Source organism: Dysidea avara, chromosome 6, assembly GCF_963678975.1.
Source record: "Dysidea avara chromosome 6, odDysAvar1.4, whole genome shotgun sequence".
NCBI classification, from domain to species: Eukaryota; Metazoa; Porifera; class Demospongiae; order Dictyoceratida; family Dysideidae; genus Dysidea; species Dysidea avara.
The window spans coordinates 6,805,607-6,822,622 of record NC_089277.1 but is presented as its reverse complement, the minus strand read 5'-3'; the positions used below and the strand labels follow the sequence as shown (position 1 = coordinate 6,822,622).

The following is a 17,016-nucleotide window of genomic DNA, read 5'->3' as shown; positions in this document are numbered from 1 at the left end:
TGGAATGCAGCAGACGAGGTTTTAATTACGATAGTCTGTGGACTAATTTTTGAAGGCATTCCAGCTACAAAGTGGTAAGTTTTAATCTGTGAATGGTGATAACTAGTTTAAAGGTTTTTCGAGTTTTCCACTAGTTACCATGGAGATGCTACATATGAATTGATTTTGTAGTCCGAGGCTCAGAGAGCATTGGTGAGCCCTGCAACTTTGGGAGCACAACTATTAACTACCTTAAACATTCAAGCATTCATTATCATTGAGACCATGACTTGAAAAATATGTATGCATCTACCTATGGGCTATGTAGTAACTCAGTATTTCATGACTTTCATCCATAACTTGACCAATAAACACTGAATTTAGATAGAATTACACAATTCCTATTACAAGCTAGCTGCTCTTTTGGGTCTAAGCATAGGGTATTCTATCTATTAGCTTACAGTTCATGATGTCACGTGTCAGGGAATAGTGAAGGGCGCCTAATCAGTGAAGGGCACCTAATCTGAGACCTATTGTAGCGTAGCTTCATGACAAATGTCAGTACGTACACAATAGCTGATAATTCGCTTCAGTCCATGTTCCACTGTTTTGAACACATCTGCATGGATTTCTCAAGGATTTTCACTAACCAGCACCCAAAGGGACCGGAGTAAAGCGGAACGTGAACTGAACCACAGATCAGTAAATTAATCTCGGCGCGCTTGTATTAGCAGAGTGGGAAGACGCAATGCAGAGGTGTCTCTTCGTGTTCGCCTTATCCTCCCTGTTGTGTACTTCAGTCCACTCTAAGACTGCCAATGAGTGGAAAAGTAGAATAATTTACCAGGTAAGTTAGCTGCATGACCTTGAAAGGAAAAATGATTAACCTTTTTACTTTGTTACTGAAAAAATATTTTTTTTCTAGTTGTTAACGGACAGATTTGCTAGTGGCAGCTCTTCTGGTTGTTCAGACCTGCACACTTATTGTGGAGGGACATTTAAAGGCATCACTAACAACCTAGACTACATACAGGGGCTTGGGGCCAATGCTATATGGATATCACCCATTCCAGTGAACACCCCTGGTGGTTACCATGGTTACTGGGCTATGGATATTACAAAGGTTAATCCATACTTTGGTAGTGAAGATGATTTGAAGGAGCTTATTAATGAGTGTCACAAACGAGATATCTGGGTGATGTTGGATGTGTAAGTTGTGTCTTTGTGTTGTGTAATATGTACACACTGAACACATACCGTACACCGCATTTGTGGAAATTGACCTACGCACACACAGGCATGCATACAAAACAACATGTTAGTCTGGCGCTGACCTATTTTAGGTACCTTTAAGTGTCCCGAAAAATAGGGTCTGGTCTGTCTATCATTCAGGACTTGTGCTCAGGAACGTATAACGACACTGCGGCTCACATTAACAGCCATATTAATAGATCAAGAATAGCAAATCATGACTGTGATGCTTTTGAATGAGTCACTATCTATGGGCGATTGATAGTTAAGGCTGTGGAGGCGATATTTCTACTTGCGTCTAGTACAAATGTATTGTCCCTTGTTCATTCACCTTGACACAAAAGGAATTCACACAGGTTTTGGTTCAACCCTAGTAGTCCTAGTTATTTACTTATGTCGTGCGGCCACAATGTATTAAATTAGTGATTTGATTGGACACACCAGTTTTTGATAAGTCCTTATATGCTAGACATACCAGATCCTATTTTTCAAGGCGCTTATAGGCACCTAAAATCGCCAGACTAATAACATGCATGTAAAATTATACAGATTGCATACAACAAACATTCACACATTCTGAATTTCATGTAAGATTTGCTGAACAAGTAAGCCTCCAACATTGCACAAGCAGGTGGACATTCACTATTCAGCATGTTGCACTATTACACTAACCACATTGTACAAACTGTTTAGCACATGTGTGTCATGTTAAATATTATGTAACACTTGTGTCTTGGGCTGTTTGTGTGACCAAATAAAGTACCACTACCCTGGCCTTTGACCTAGTTTATCTGACTGATATGCTGAAATCATTTTACCACAACTTTTGTAAGCTTTTTTATTAAAAAGCTTAATTTTCAGTTTTGATATTTGTACATACAACTATGGGTGATGTAATCAGTTTGTCCTGCCCATTAGCAGTTTCCAGGAATCTCATGTAATACAAGGAAATAAGGAAACCCACTGTCGTGTTTCAGGAAACAAGTTTCAATGACAAGAGGATACTATCTATGACATCTTTGTTGTTCTTTTTTATTTGCAGGAAGTAGATAAAGTGATGAAATGGTGCTTGTACAAGTAGCCAATGGACTGTGTTAAAGTTTATTTCAGGCCCTCTTGTGTGGGTTACATTTGCCTACACAAGATCTGTGATGTAAATATTATTTTGCAACTATAGCTTAATTTGTTATAACCTATTTACCCTTCTTGGAAGACCCACTGGGGTTTTCAGGCTTGTTGTGAAGGATGTGAACATGTTGAAAATCTGTGCGGAGAAATTTTCTCCCACACGAATGCAACTCTAAATTGCAATATACCAGTGATACCCTATAGTATCCTATACCCTATAGTATAGTGTGTACATGTGTATTGAGTACATAGTACCAAGAGTTCATAATACAAAAAAGAATTAGTATTTTGACTTGGCAACATGCATCCAACCTTTTCGCCCACTAAAGTTTTCATTGTGGATTTGTATGTACAGTAAATAATGTTCAATTTATAGTGTTGGTAATCACATGGGTAATCAGAGACAAGGAGACTGGAGTAATTTCACCTTCTTCAATCCCTTCAACCAGCAATCACACTATCACCCTTATTGTCTCATCAAGGATTTCTCTAACCAAAACCAGGTTTGTCCATCGTAGTGTGTGTAGTGAGTGCGTGTGTGTGTCTACATATCACACAACAGGTGGAATCTGTGCCCACGCTTTTGTCTATGAGACGTGGTATAGTCCGTACTAGTCCTATGGATTTGCCAGTACTGACCCATAGCGCCTGAGTAGTGCATAGGTAGCTGGATAATTGTGTCCATGTAGGCAGCCGAAAACATTTTTCTATATGTGCGTACATGCATGTGTGTTTTTGTTGCTGCGTCTTTATGATCACCTTGCTTGTATGCTTGTTTTATGTTGCACTGTATAGTGTGTTCATGTATGTCATACTCCATGAACAATACATGTGTATAACAAGTAGTGTATATGTTTGTGTAGTGCATGTGTTGACACTGTGGATCAGTAAATAAAATGTGCCATGTAAGCATGTAAGGGGACTTTGTGTCTCCATTCAAGATCAATGACTCATGAGACTATAACCGATTCACAAACACGTACTACGACCCACAATAGAAGGACAGATTGTGTGAAATAGTAGAGGATACATACTTACACATGTATGTAATGCAACTGTAGTTTCTATTAAATCTTTTTTCATGACATTTTGAGCTTATTTCCATGCGTGATATGTTAAAAATTTGTACTTGTGTCCATGATCAATTTTTCTATTGGTATTTTTGCACTGTAAAATGTGTGCATTGTATCCATGCAGAGCCTTTGTGCTTATAGTTAGGGAACAGCTAGAGAAGATAGGACATATATTACACTTCACTTGCTTTAATAGCAAATTACTGTCATGTGATTCTCAATAGTCCCAGTACAAAGCCAGCAAGCAGTGTGGTTCACTGGTGCTCAGTGGAGATAGCACTTCACTTTGAAACTACAGTTGTATACTTTGTGTTTTGTAAGGGTCTCTCCGAAATGGTGGAAAGTCATTTGTTTCTCACACTTAAAAGGGACTCTCTCAAAACAAATTTTCTTGAAGCTTACGTGAAGTGTTATCTGAAGAGCTACTGAGCTCTAGTGAGCCCCATTGTTGTATTACAACTATTGAGACTCACATAAAATTCCGAATAGTAACATGATATTAAAGTAAGCAGCACTATATGTTGTATCTCCTCTGGGACACAGCCCAATTCAATTGAGCAGGATTACTTGGTGTGGTCTGTGAAATGTGATTGGTGTGGAGTAAACAATACTTATACGTGTGCCTCAAATGTACTGTGTGTTTGTTTTACCATCTCACCCCTATTGCTGAGTGTGTGTATTTGTCAGGAAGACTGTGTCTACTCTTAGTGCTTGAACCAGCACACACACACACACACATACACACACACACACACACACACACACACACACACACACACACACACACACACACTGGTTGCTAAGATACACACAAGTCAGTAAAAAACATAGTAGTAGGCAGCTGACCATACTACTATCCCCCCAACCTGTCACATGAAGGACCACATCAGCACAATACCAAATACAGCTCTACAATAGTACAGCTGTATACGATATTTTCTACTGTAGTAGTAATGTGCATGTGATGGCTGATGGAGCTGAAATTGGTTATAAGTGAGTCACATGAGAAGAATGTACTTTTTATAGTATTGTCCAAATTTGGGTGAGACACAAAACAACGATTATAATTGTTAAAACAAAGGCACGAGGCTACAAGCCAGCATACAGTATGCTATATTAGCCAAATGTAGTTGTGATCCACTTCAAAAAAAAAAAGGAATTCGTGTCTCACGCTCCATTGTGAAATACTGTACGATTTGGTATGTGCTGGAATGAAATGAGCAGTGCAGTGATGCCTCAGTAGTAACTGTAGGGTCACTTCTGGAGCCAAACATGAGGTTGTGAAGTATATGTGTGTTTGATGTTCACAATAATAAGGCCATGAAATATTGCACCTTACCTATACACCCTGTATCTAGGGACTCAGGAAGTCTGTATGCATCCCTGTAGCAAGGACTCTAAGTACACAGTGTCTAGACGTTCTGTAAAACAATATTAACGCAAATTAGGCAAATGTCTAAAGTACCATGCTGGATTCACTTTCCATATGTGTGACTTTTGTTATGTTTGTGCGTGATGTACCTGACATGGCCGCTATAATTTTATTAATAAGGCACCTTAATTATATTTGGTGCCTGTTTGCAGTACCACGATCACTATAATGCGGTGGTCTTATCAATGAGGTTATGAAGTACACCTTAGCTAAGTTTGGAAGTGGTAAAGTACACATTGAAGAATTGGATGCTAAACTGTAAGTAAAATATATATATCCATAGGGGAATTACCTATGTTACAGTCTTACAATTGCAGTCATGCCTACAAGGATTAGTGTAGGTGTTAGCATCCATACAGTAACATTACTGAAAATTGTTAGTGGTCAATACAAGCTTCATTGCAAAGGTCAACTTCATGTCACACAACATTAACCAATGATCAAACATGTAAGCCCTAAAGTGTCCCTGATAACGTCCTTAATATGAACTGGGGACACCCTGTTACAATGTAAGGGCTGGATCCCTGCACCACTCAGTTCTCTTCAACTGTTCTTATTTATATGCATCCCTCAATGCATACGTGCTATTGTACACCCCCTGTAAAGCTAGTTTGTAGCTCGTGTTACATGTTCCGATATTTCAGCACTTAAAGGGGAGTTAATCGTTGCGGTGTGTACTAGTCATGTGACTGCCTTGGCAAATCCTGTATAATTTGCACACTTGCAATATATATTTTAAAAACACTCTCTTATTCTCTTCATGCAGTTTTAAAGGAGCCTGCTCAGTATATCAATGTTAAGCACATCACATGACACCAGGAAGAGTTAAGAAATCAATTTGTACAAGCTAAATTAGCTAAACGTGAATAACTTACGATTACATTCAGGTGTAGGCTTTTAAGTGCAAAAATATGATGATATAAAATGCAGCAACACACGTACATGTACATAAACAATGAAACTTGTGTTGCAAATAGGGACTCGTTAGTAAAACATGAACAGGCAGCAGTGGCGAAGAGATTTTTACTGAGTAACAGTGCAAAATAGCTGTATATCTAGTACCAAGAGTTCGTAATATTAGGAAGTACTGTAAGGGACCCTTGGTAGTACATGAACGTACACACTAGACTTGTTGGAAACTCATGCACCTGTTACAGTAATTCTGTAGTAATGAGCCTTATCTGCAATTATGTCATAACGCAAAAATGGCGAAAAGAGTGGGGGTACTTTGTACGGAGAGCATTGAAAAGGATAACGTTTCGAGATATTCCACGTAAAGAAAACTTTGGTGAGACTTATTTATAATCTTCCCATGTAGGGGCACGCATTTTCGTACTTTTCAAAAATTGCTAGGCTGGTTTTGTTTTCAAAAGGCAGACCTAGGACTTTTCGAGAAGCACGAAAATGCGTGCCCCCTACATAGGAATATAGTTAACTAGTCTTACCAGAATTTTCACCGGCTTCGTGGAGAACAGCTCAAAATGTTATCCCTTCCAATGGCTCTGTGTACAAAGTACCCCTACTCTTTTCGCCATTTTTGTGTTATGATGTAATTGCGGATAAGGCTCATAGTGCAATATAATTTTGACTGAAGAAATAGATTCAGAGACCTCTGAAATAATTATGTAGTTGATGGTCTGAGAGTAACTCAGTTGTACTGCAGCCTTAAATATGTTTCCTTAATCAATTAAGAGATGCCTTAACAGTACAATTTCCAGTGACAAATTGTAGGTGGCCTCTGTGTGTAAAGTGGAACTAACCTCTGTCATGTGGTGTAGGGTATTATTATACATGACAAAATTACCAGTGTAAGGTGGACGCCTTGTGACCAACCAGGCCAGTTATGTACTAAGGGATACTTTGAGACTTTAACTAAGCGTGTGAATTATGTAAGTGTTCTCAACTGTACATTCATTGATTCATATACTGTATTATTTCTAATGCCACTGGATTGCTTCATGATTCACACACGTGAATTACGCAGGTTATTTCGGTGGGGTGTAATTTGAAGTAGTATAAATCTTCTTTGATGACAATTTTGTTTGTCTATTTGACTGCCTACTGTCATAGTGAGGTTTATTAAACAGCAGTTAGTTGAAAGGCTTAAAAGAGTTTGGAAATGATGAATTAATCATAAACACTGCTCATGCAGCTTCTTTGTGACATACTACAGCTTGTGGTTTTAGTGGTACCAGATAATTATTCAGTTTTTTGGATTACTGCCATTCTGTAAACTGTGAATCATTCTAGTCTCACATGCTCCATGTCTTGACAATATATATTCCACACAACGCACGCACGCACACACACACACACACACACACACACACACACACACACACACACACACACACACACACACACACACACACACACACACACACACACACAGAGTTATTAGGTTAGCAAAGTGTATTGTAATGCTACTGTTGTTTGCTTAGCATGCAAACCAGTTCAATATGCTGGACTTTTAAGAGCAGTTCAGAGAACAGCTAGCCTGAGGCTTACGTACAGTGTATGCACTAAGGCTGATGTGTGCCTAGCTTGATAACCAAGACACTTGTTCTTGGTCGTATTCATATTAGTGTACTCAAATTTAGATCACTTGTATAAGGACATCTTGAAAACTTTAATTTGTACTCATTGTGTTAATGCTCATACAAGGACACTTGTCCATGGTCTCAAAATGTACATAGTACATACATAGCTACATGTATATACGCAGTACCATATTTCCATGTATTTGTGGTATTTCTAGTGTGTTTACCCTGTACTGTCTGTAGGTGGAGGTGTGTAGACTGGCTAACCTACCAGACCTGGATCAGTCTAACTCTTTTGTGAGCAATACCTTGAGAAGTTGGGTGTCCTCTACTGTCAGTAAGTATCAATTGGATGGGCTGAGAGTGGATACTGTCCCTGAGGTATGTCTGTGTGTGCATGCGTGCGTGCGTATGTGTGTGTACAAAATCCATAAATATTTTCATACCCTGTACATTGGTATTTACTACATACACAGACTGCACCATGTTAACACATAATACACACTACAATACTGTTACTTTGGCCCAACAGACACACAAATCAAATCCTATGGCAGCCATACGAAACACAGTTACCTAGCAAACCAACACTGGGCCTGGGATGCCTGTGCACCACTCAGGAACTTGAGCCTTGTGCTCCTGGGGCAGGGCAAGTAACCCACAGGAGGACTGGTCAGGTCTCACGGAGAGGTTGCGGAACCCAAAGTTCCACTACAACCTCAACACTGCTAAGCAAGATAAGGATATTTGGGCATTTTCTTCCCCAGTAAACACCAAGTGCCCATCGATGGGACACGCACGCACACACATACACACGCGCGCACACATACACGCGTGCGCACACAAACACGCACGCACGCATGCACACATACCTTGACAACAGGATATAGTAATAAAGTGCATCATCCTTTTAGCTTTCCTTTCTTCGATATTTATGTAACTATTGTGTCTTAAAAACAGAGAACATATAAACAAGTTTAAAAAAAAAAAAATCATTTTAGCTACTTATTCATTATTCTAATTAGGCTTCAACAAGATCAATTACATACCAATTAGTTTCTTATTAAATTTCAATGTTGATACATCCACAGATGTATATAGTCTTAGAGTTGCTGTAATATAAAATATTTATCAGTAACCCTGTAAACTGTACACATATCATTACAAGGAAACCTTGAAGACAAGTACACATAAATTAGTCCATAAGTTTAATAGGTTTTAACTGCTGTACTTCATAACCTCAGTAATAAGACCACCTCAATATAGTGACCAGGTCAAGTAGGTCTCAAACATAGCTAAGGTGTACTTCATGACCTCATTAATATGACCACCTGTATAGGCAACATGGTCACTGTGATGGGGTGGTGAGCTGGGTCATTTCACTCTCCATTGCTACCGTTCAATAGTTGCTGTATGTAATATAAGATTTTATATTTTCACAACAGGTACCCAAGTGGTTCTGGAGTCAGTACAAGCAATCAGCCAATGTGTTCACAATTGGTGAAGTGTTCAATGGAGATGTAGACTATGTGGCAGGGTACCAGGGCTCACTGGATGCTCTCCTTAACTACCCAATGTACTACAAGTTACAGACCGCCTTCCAGAAACAGCAGTCGATGAGAGCCATCCACGATGGAGTAACTAGTGAGGTAGGGTGGGTAGATGATGCACTAAGACCACTATTATAAAAAAAGATATCCTGAAATATTGAGGATATCTTGACAACCAAAACGTATTTGTTTGCATTGAATTGTCGCGTAAGATCCCAACACCTTGAAATGTGGAATCCCTAAGTATTTATTTTGGTGAGATACCATTGTAGTCTGTGTACATCAATAGGTTTGTTAGCAGATTCTGTTACAAGAGATTGGTTCCAAATTTACCAAAATAGAGAAATTCCAGTAGGAGAAATCTGTAGTTGACTGTATAAAATACCAGTCAGTGACTCAGTGTAAAGTATGGGTGTAGTGGTAACTTGACTCTTACAATCACTACTATTGCCATAGGGTATACTGCTACTTCAGCTGACTGTAACACGATCTGTATTTGTATGGCTTCACCACTTGACTGAGTTATGAGGGTTCTTTCTCTTGTGTAGTAGTAGTACTAGTATGTAGAAACTGGATGTCTGTCTTTATTGTCATAGAACTGCCTTGGGTTGGTGAAGGAAACCATTAAAACTCTCTGAAATGTTTGCCACACCCAAGGATGAAACCAGATGTAACCCATTTTTACTCTGTACTGTAATAGTCCGTAAGTGGGTTATAAGTAGTACACCCTATTGTAGAACATTTCTTTGTAGTCATACAGGTTGGTGTTGTATGAACTACATCAAATAGTAGGGCGTCCTGAATTATGGGGACACTTTGATAATCACGATGCTTGTCCGTAATTCTATTTGTAGTAGCGTACAGACATTTTAGACCCCTGAAATTAGGAGACCTTGACAGGACCCAGCATGTCTAGAATAGAGCTCATCTTTCAAACTTGAGTGCTGTAAAATGCAGACATGTAGTTGTGATATTATTTCCGTGATGCCATTCCTAGCAGCTGTGAAACTCGTAGCTTCTTGGCATTTCTCTACTCAGTTGGCTAGCAACTGATTCTTGTAGGAATTTATTACAATTTGAGACCAGTAGGTATTCCCCAGCCTGGGTAGCATGGCTTCAAACTTCTAATTTCATAGGCCTTCAGAATCTATGAGAGTTTTACTCTATGTTAAAAGTATTTTATATTTTATGCTGTTTGTGCTATGAAATTAATATTTGTTGTAATCATATTAATCATGTTAAGAAAACTTTTTAACTGTTGCTAAGGGATACCAACCTACAACCTTGTTAGGTTGTAATTCAATGTTGTTTTACCTTGTTTGAAATTCGTATCACTTTGCAGCTATTATGTAGGAGTGTATTCACTGGCTCATTTTGGTCTGTCTCTATAGCGAAGCAAATTCCCAGATGTTTCCATTCTCGGTAACTTCATTGACAACCATGACAACCCGCGATTTCTCAATGGCAACTCTCAGTACACACTACTGTACAATGCCCTAGCTTACATTATCTTTGCTGAGGTAATATTTTGTACTTCTTATCCTGTGTTGTATTTATAAATATTACAGGGAATTCCAATTATTTACTACGGCACAGAACAAGGTTTCAATGGAGGGAACGACCCTGATAACCGCGCATCACTGTGGCCTAATTACAACACTAATCATGTCGTCTATAAATTCATCTCAAATTGTACGCACTTTAGACAGCAGATGGGAAGTTCCATGTATGGAAGAGACCAGGTAGAGAGATACGTTGACGATCAGTTCTTCTCGTTTTCAAGAGGAGAGGTGTGTGCAAACACATAATCATGTTTTGTTGTACATTTTGGACAGCTTGGTCTTATGGCGTATTGAAACCAGACAATTAAAACTATCTTTTTCAAAACTGCATAAAGTACGCAGCAGAAGCTCACTGCTTGGTTTTCAGTATTGGCTATGTTTGTGTGAGAAGTGAGAAGAACGGTAAAAATCTTAACAAGCCAACTAACTTACCAGCCCATCCTTATAGAGAGAGTTCCATTAGCTAATGGTGACATGAAAAGGGCTATTTACTTTCAAACATAAATTCCAGTGCACGTTATTACGGTGTATGTATTCCATGTACAGCTTTTATACCTTCGCATCCTGAAATGTGGACACCATGATAATCAGGACACTTGTCCGTGTGCATTTTGGATTTACTTGACATTGAACACAAATCTGAAATAATAAGTATTCAAAAAATCTCTGGTATTAATGATTAGATTTATACCCTTAGCAATAGCAACTTTATTCCAGTCATGAATACGTGCTCCTGAAAGCACCTGTGCATGTAATTGTTCTGACAAGTAAAGTACACTACATTCCGCAACCACAGCCTTCTGGTGTCACGTCTTCATAACTAATAGAGGTGGCAAAACTGGATCACATGATTTTAAAAAGTATTTGTCTTATTGTACGTATATCCACATATCAGATTTCTAAAACAATAGCTCATTGTTTGTAGTGCACATATACAAGATCCCAAGTTGTCTGGAATGGACGGGATTCTGCTGAACTCAGCAAATTGTGTTGCCTACTAACAATACTGACATCATAACGTATTTCACATCAAACATACAGGAGTGGTCGTAACAGTGGTGACAATGTTAAATATGTTACGAGTCTATTAACTTAATTGGCTGTCTATCACATATGGAAAATCTTTTCAAATCTTTCCTAACAACCATAAGGAACATGCTTAGCAACCATATCAGGTTTCAATAAGACTTAATCAGGAGACTAGTTGCTATGGTATCCTAGCAACCCAATGGCCCATTTAGAGTTGTTTATGTAGACAATAGTTTTGTCCATTGAATGTGTGAGGTACTAAATGTTGTATAATATAATAAATCAGTGAATAGTACGTGTTCATAGGTTTTGTTGTGTACTACTAATACTGGCCCTGGTCAGTCTATCCAGAGAACTATCACTTACCATCCTTACAAGAGTGGAGACAGTAAGTTCAGCTGTTCTGGTATCTGTTTGTGTTATGCTGTGTGTGTAGTGGGTGAGATAGTATGGTGTTGGTAGTAGTTGTCTGGGAGAGTTGTGTGATGTTATGGTGATATTGAGATGTCTTCTCTCTTTGGATATGTGCTAAGCTGTACATAATTTTAATCCAGCTACAACTACAATACACATCTCACACTACCACACGCATTCACACGTACACACACACTTTGGCTACTCATACCCGTACTGGGACACCTGTACTCTACTCAGGTATATTATGAGTCATTGCAGGCAATCCTCCTGGGACAGGACTAGTAACCTGCAGGGGGCTGTGCCATACTTCATGAGCACTGGGATATTTGCCTGCTATGTAATACATGGACAGTTGCCATGAATGGTAATACCGCCAGGTCACACACGCACGCACGCCACATACACACGCATGCACACACATACGTCTTAAAAGATTACCTTAGCTTCAGAAGTCCAACTAGACCACAATGTGTTAACTATTGCACTGTAGTATTAACAAAAACCCAATGCACACAAAACATGCTGCCACATAATATCATACATTTTAATGACTAAATGATGAGCCAACATCTTTGTCAGTGCTAACTATATTATGTCAACTAGAGTATCCTGGAAGCAAGTTAAACCTTATTAATGATGTAATGAGCTATAGACTATCAAGGTATGAAGTAAAGTAGCTCAGGTGTGATAACTGACATGCCATCAAGCAGCTTTCCAGTCAGCTAGCAAACTCATTTATGTTGAAATGGATACCTTGATGATAAGGGCACTCACTGCATATACAATTTTACTGCAACTGCTAAGTGCGCACGATAGATTAAATAATTGATTTACGTACTTAATTTGTATGCTGTATGAGGAATATAATAAGATATCCCAGTTATAAATGTCCTCAAGTGTCCACATTAACAGGTTCCAGTGTAAGCTGTAAAGAATCCAGACACTTAGTTAAGGTCCCACGGTATCCCTTAGTACATAAACTGACCTGGATATCTTGACATGGTATCTATATTAGACTGTATCTGTGTGTCTAAGAATGTTGTGTACTTTGTATTTATTTCAAAGTCAGTATAGAATTCCTCCTCAGTACATTGTTATGGTATGGGAAGCTTCACAGAACACCATGCTATGAAGTTGACACTTATTATCATAATGTTTCTGTGATGATTTGATCCCTTTGATCTTAACAAATGTTGCTAGGCATTCTACCCGTGATTGGTTGCTAGACAACTAGTTCAAAAGATTTGTGGACATTCCATTGGTTGGTTGGTACTGACAGTTATGTAATACTGGTTTACCTCAAGCGTGCATGAGGTGTGTGTGGTGACATAAGTCAAAGTTTAACTTTTTTTTGAATAGGAAACTGATTATTTTTGTGGCAGTGAATTGGTTGCTTGGCTAGGATGAGGTCTGTGGCTTCAAGATTTATTCAACATGAAATAGTTGGCTTGAGAAGTGATTAATTATGCATACACAAATGATGCTTTGTTTTAAAACATTGTATAAGTGGTCTGATTAGAAGCGTCTTCATATGTGGTAATGGAATATTGCAACATTATACATGTGAACACAAACTACACACTCACACTACACACAGAGATATACTAGTGCAAAGTCGTCTGCTGCTGTATACACAATCACATCTACCAAGACCTATGCACTACTAGGTGTTATGAATCAGAGCAGCTACTGAGGCAGAAGTAGTACCTTGCAGGAGGTTGTGCCTTGTCTCATGGTTGAAGGTGTGGGCAGTGTACATAGCTTCATCCATTGTATGTACTTGTTGCTACAGAACACATCCACACACACATGCACACACACACGTGCACACACACTCACACACACCTCCTCACACACATACACACACTGCAAAAGCACAAGCTGGCAATCCAGAGGCCATCATGCACACAATACCATACAAACATATTTTATACTCATCATTTTATCACTTACAGGACTAGTCAATGTATTGGATAGTTCAGACACAGTTACTGTCACTGATAGTGGGATAGCAATCACTATGACCAATGGGATGCCTAAGGTGTATCATCTGAGTCAAGGAGCAGTGTCATCTACCCAGCATGATGATGATGGTAGGAGTGATGGTGAGTTATGCTGCTATGGTTAAGTATGGTGACCATTTTCATATCAAATGACTCCTTTTGTAACTGGTTTGAATTGGTCAATACTTGACCAGTTAAGTTATGCCACCTGTTCTGGGATTTTTTCTTGGGGTTTTATTCAGTGTCTAGATCCTAACTACCTGCTATACAGGCTTTCAGTTGTGGGTCCTTATATCTGGCTATATGATAATGACTGACTGACTGACTGACTGACTGACTGACTGACTGACTGACTGACTGACTGACTGACTGACTGACTGACTGACTGACTGACTGACTGACTGACTGACTGACTGACTGACTGACTGACTGACTGACTGACTGACTGACTGACTGACTGACTGACTGACTGACTGACTGACTGACTGACTGACTGACTGACTGACTGACTGACTGACTGACTGACTGACTGACTGACTGACTGACTGACTGACTGACTGACTGACTGACTGACTGACTGACTGACTGACTGACTGACTGACTGACTGACTGACTGACTGACTGACTGACTGACTGACTGACTGACTACTGTGATTGACTCACTGAGTGTTGGTGAGTAATGTGATAGTCCAGGAGGGAGTATTAAGTGATTGTGTGATTTCTGTCTGTAAGACCTTTAGATCATTGTGATGCACCTGTATGCTTTAAGAGTTTACATATCAACATAAACATCATTATTGAGTTGCTCAGCTTCTTCCATAAAGCGATGCAATATGCCATACTTACTTTGTTTCAGTAATACCAGTACTTTGCTCCTATTAACACAGAGGGCTTGAACTTTGTTTCAGCAGTACAAAGTGTTGCAATCTATGGACTACAGGCCACACTTACTTTGTTTCAATAATACCAGTACTTTGCTCCTATTAACACAAATACTTTGCCCCTGCAACATAAAGGGCCTGAACTTTGTTTCAGCAGTACAAAGGTCATGAACTTTGCTCCTATGGTAAAAAATGTTGCTCTGGTTTACAATAGCTGATATGACAATGGTAAAAAGCAAGCTATTGTCTGCAAGTTATAGACTAGTATGTGAAATTACTTGTACATGTATAATTATGATAAGCCACCATGTTCACACATTATTTTTGAATTTTCATAATAAAAAAGGACTAGACTGCTAAAGTAGTCTTTTAGTCTTGTAAGAACAACAAGAAATTTGATTTGTATAGCAACTACATGGCGAGTAATCTGCAGGCACTTGATGATTAATTGATCATAAACTTGTGACTGAAACAAGCTACAAAGCTTGCTCTGTGTGTTCACTATGGACAGGCAAATCCGTCAACTTATAACTCTGCACAAAGAAGGAGGCCACTCAGACATTACAATAAAGAAGTGAAAACAGTACACTTGAACTATTATTTTACTGCATCATGTTCAAGTGTCCGTTCTCTTTACTGTATATAAAGACATTCTTACTCTCTATTAGCAGGCAAATCCAATAGTGTTTAGATTTCATTAGAAAACTTTTTTACTGCATTTCAATTTGATGTCTGAGGTGACTATCTAGAATGCTGTATAGCTGGAAATTTTCGAGGGACAAACCTTTCATGAAATTGTGTAAAATATGATTTTCGCATTTTTTTTTTAATTCACAAAAGCCTAGAAGATGTTTTACTTAGCTAATAGCTATGTGTATGTAACCTCAAACATTTTACGATTATATTTTCAGAAGCTGTCATTACTTGCAAAATTTGTTAAAGTTTTATCCCTTGAAATTCCAGCTATACAGTAGAAACTGTGGAGGAGTACTAACTGGTTAGTAACTTGTGGTCTAGCTCGTACTATAATTTAGCAAATTATAATTGGCAAAGTCAAAAATGAAATAACCTTACTTTGTGGACAAGACAGACATCATTGGCAGTGATACACTAAGTGTGGCACTAGCAATATAAAGAATAAATTTCATTACTGGCAACCACAGTTTGTCACTCTTTTCTTTCTTTCTGTATTTTCTTCACTTAGGGAATTTTCTAAAACACTTGGAACAGGTTAACAACCAGTTTCTAAGCTATTTACAATCCCTCAGATGATCTGGGTTCAGCTACCCACAATTAATTACCTCTGCCTGTAGCCTTGATAATTAAGTTTGCAGGTAGCCCATGCTCGCATTGTCATTATCATCAGGTCTCTAAATAGTGTAGAAACCTTGTTTGCTTGTCTCACTATGTACCAATTAAAATGTGCATGATTTTTAATGAAGTTTTGTGTACTTTTACCCAGTATATTTCGATGCATTTTTATAACAAAATTTTACAAACATGACGTGATTTTGGTAGCCAATCACATATAGCTTGATATGTACACAAATGGTATCGTAACTAAGATCAGTACTCAGGGTTCACTGGAGATTGGTAGACAAGATGTTTCTTATACATGCAGCAGTTAAATACTAAACTCCACTTGGTGAATGTATTCAAGTTAGGCACTCTCTCCCGTATAAATATTATGTACTCTTGATAATACAAGTAAGGAAAAGAGTATCCAGCTCCAATATAGCCTATACAAAATCACTGTCAGTCATATTTACCTTTTGGTCAAATTAATACTTATGGTGATAGATAAGTGTTGATTGGTGCCTATTAGTGTTGATAAAGTAAGGCTTCATTCTGTGACCAGGCTTAATGTGTTACTTGACTGAGTGATTATCCTGTATGTATTCTGGTTAGACACTCTCTCTATCACTTGTATTATGAACTCTTGGTATTATGCACTGTGTACGGTAAACTGATTATCACATGTCATGACCTAAACTACCCTCTCCTGGGTTTACCCTAGAAACATACGGATCTCTCATCTTGGTAACCAGATCACTAAATATCGCTTACAACATGGCCACTTTTGTCAAGGTTTGTTATCACCTGATTGATTGATTGATTATAACTTTACAGTACTACATACAAGTATAGAATAATGGATGTACAATTAATAA

The 17,016-nt window shown here is 38.5% G+C and overlaps 2 protein-coding genes and 1 long non-coding RNA gene across 3 annotated transcripts; all 3 read left to right on the top strand.

Annotated features, from left to right (window-relative positions):
* Positions 1-471: 471 nt before the first annotated feature.
* On the top strand, positions 472-7,781 carry LOC136258152 (uncharacterized). Its single transcript, XM_066051464.1, has 3 exons — positions 472-826; positions 905-1,188; positions 7,647-7,781. Exons 1-3 carry the CDS (start codon positions 728-730, stop codon positions 7,702-7,704), a joined length of 441 nt encoding a protein of 146 aa, XP_065907536.1. The 5' UTR covers positions 472-727; the 3' UTR covers positions 7,705-7,781.
* Positions 7,782-8,747: 966 nt separating this feature from the next.
* On the top strand, positions 8,748-10,809 carry LOC136258475 (uncharacterized). The gene is made up of 5 exons (XM_066051786.1): positions 8,748-8,756; positions 8,849-9,052; positions 10,345-10,473; positions 10,522-10,743; positions 10,789-10,809. The coding sequence occupies exons 1-5, from the start codon at positions 8,748-8,750 to the stop codon at positions 10,807-10,809; spliced, it is 585 nt and encodes a 194-aa protein (XP_065907858.1).
* Positions 10,810-11,938: 1,129 nt separating this feature from the next.
* On the top strand, positions 11,939-13,972 carry LOC136258154 (uncharacterized). The gene is made up of 2 exons (XR_010702603.1): positions 11,939-12,622; positions 12,672-13,972. It is a non-coding gene; the product is annotated as an uncharacterized lncRNA (long non-coding RNA).
* Positions 13,973-17,016: the final 3,044 nt, after the last annotated feature.

Coding starts and splice junctions, on each gene's coding strand:
- LOC136258475 (XM_066051786.1), top strand. Junction 9,053..10,344: donor ACGATGGAGTAACTAGTGAG/GTAGGGTGGGTA, acceptor CTGTCTCTATAG/CGAAGCAAATTCCCAGATGT. Junction 10,474..10,521: donor CTTACATTATCTTTGCTGAG/GTAATATTTTGT, acceptor TAAATATTACAG/GGAATTCCAATTATTTACTA.
- LOC136258152 (XM_066051464.1), top strand. CDS start 728: ATGCAGAGGTGTCTCTTCGTGTTCGCCTTATCCTCCCTGTTGTGTACT. Junction 827..904: donor AAAGTAGAATAATTTACCAG/GTAAGTTAGCTG, acceptor TTTTTTTTCTAG/TTGTTAACGGACAGATTTGC. Junction 1,189..7,646: donor ATCTGGGTGATGTTGGATGT/GTAAGTTGTGTC, acceptor TACTGTCTGTAG/GTGGAGGTGTGTAGACTGGC.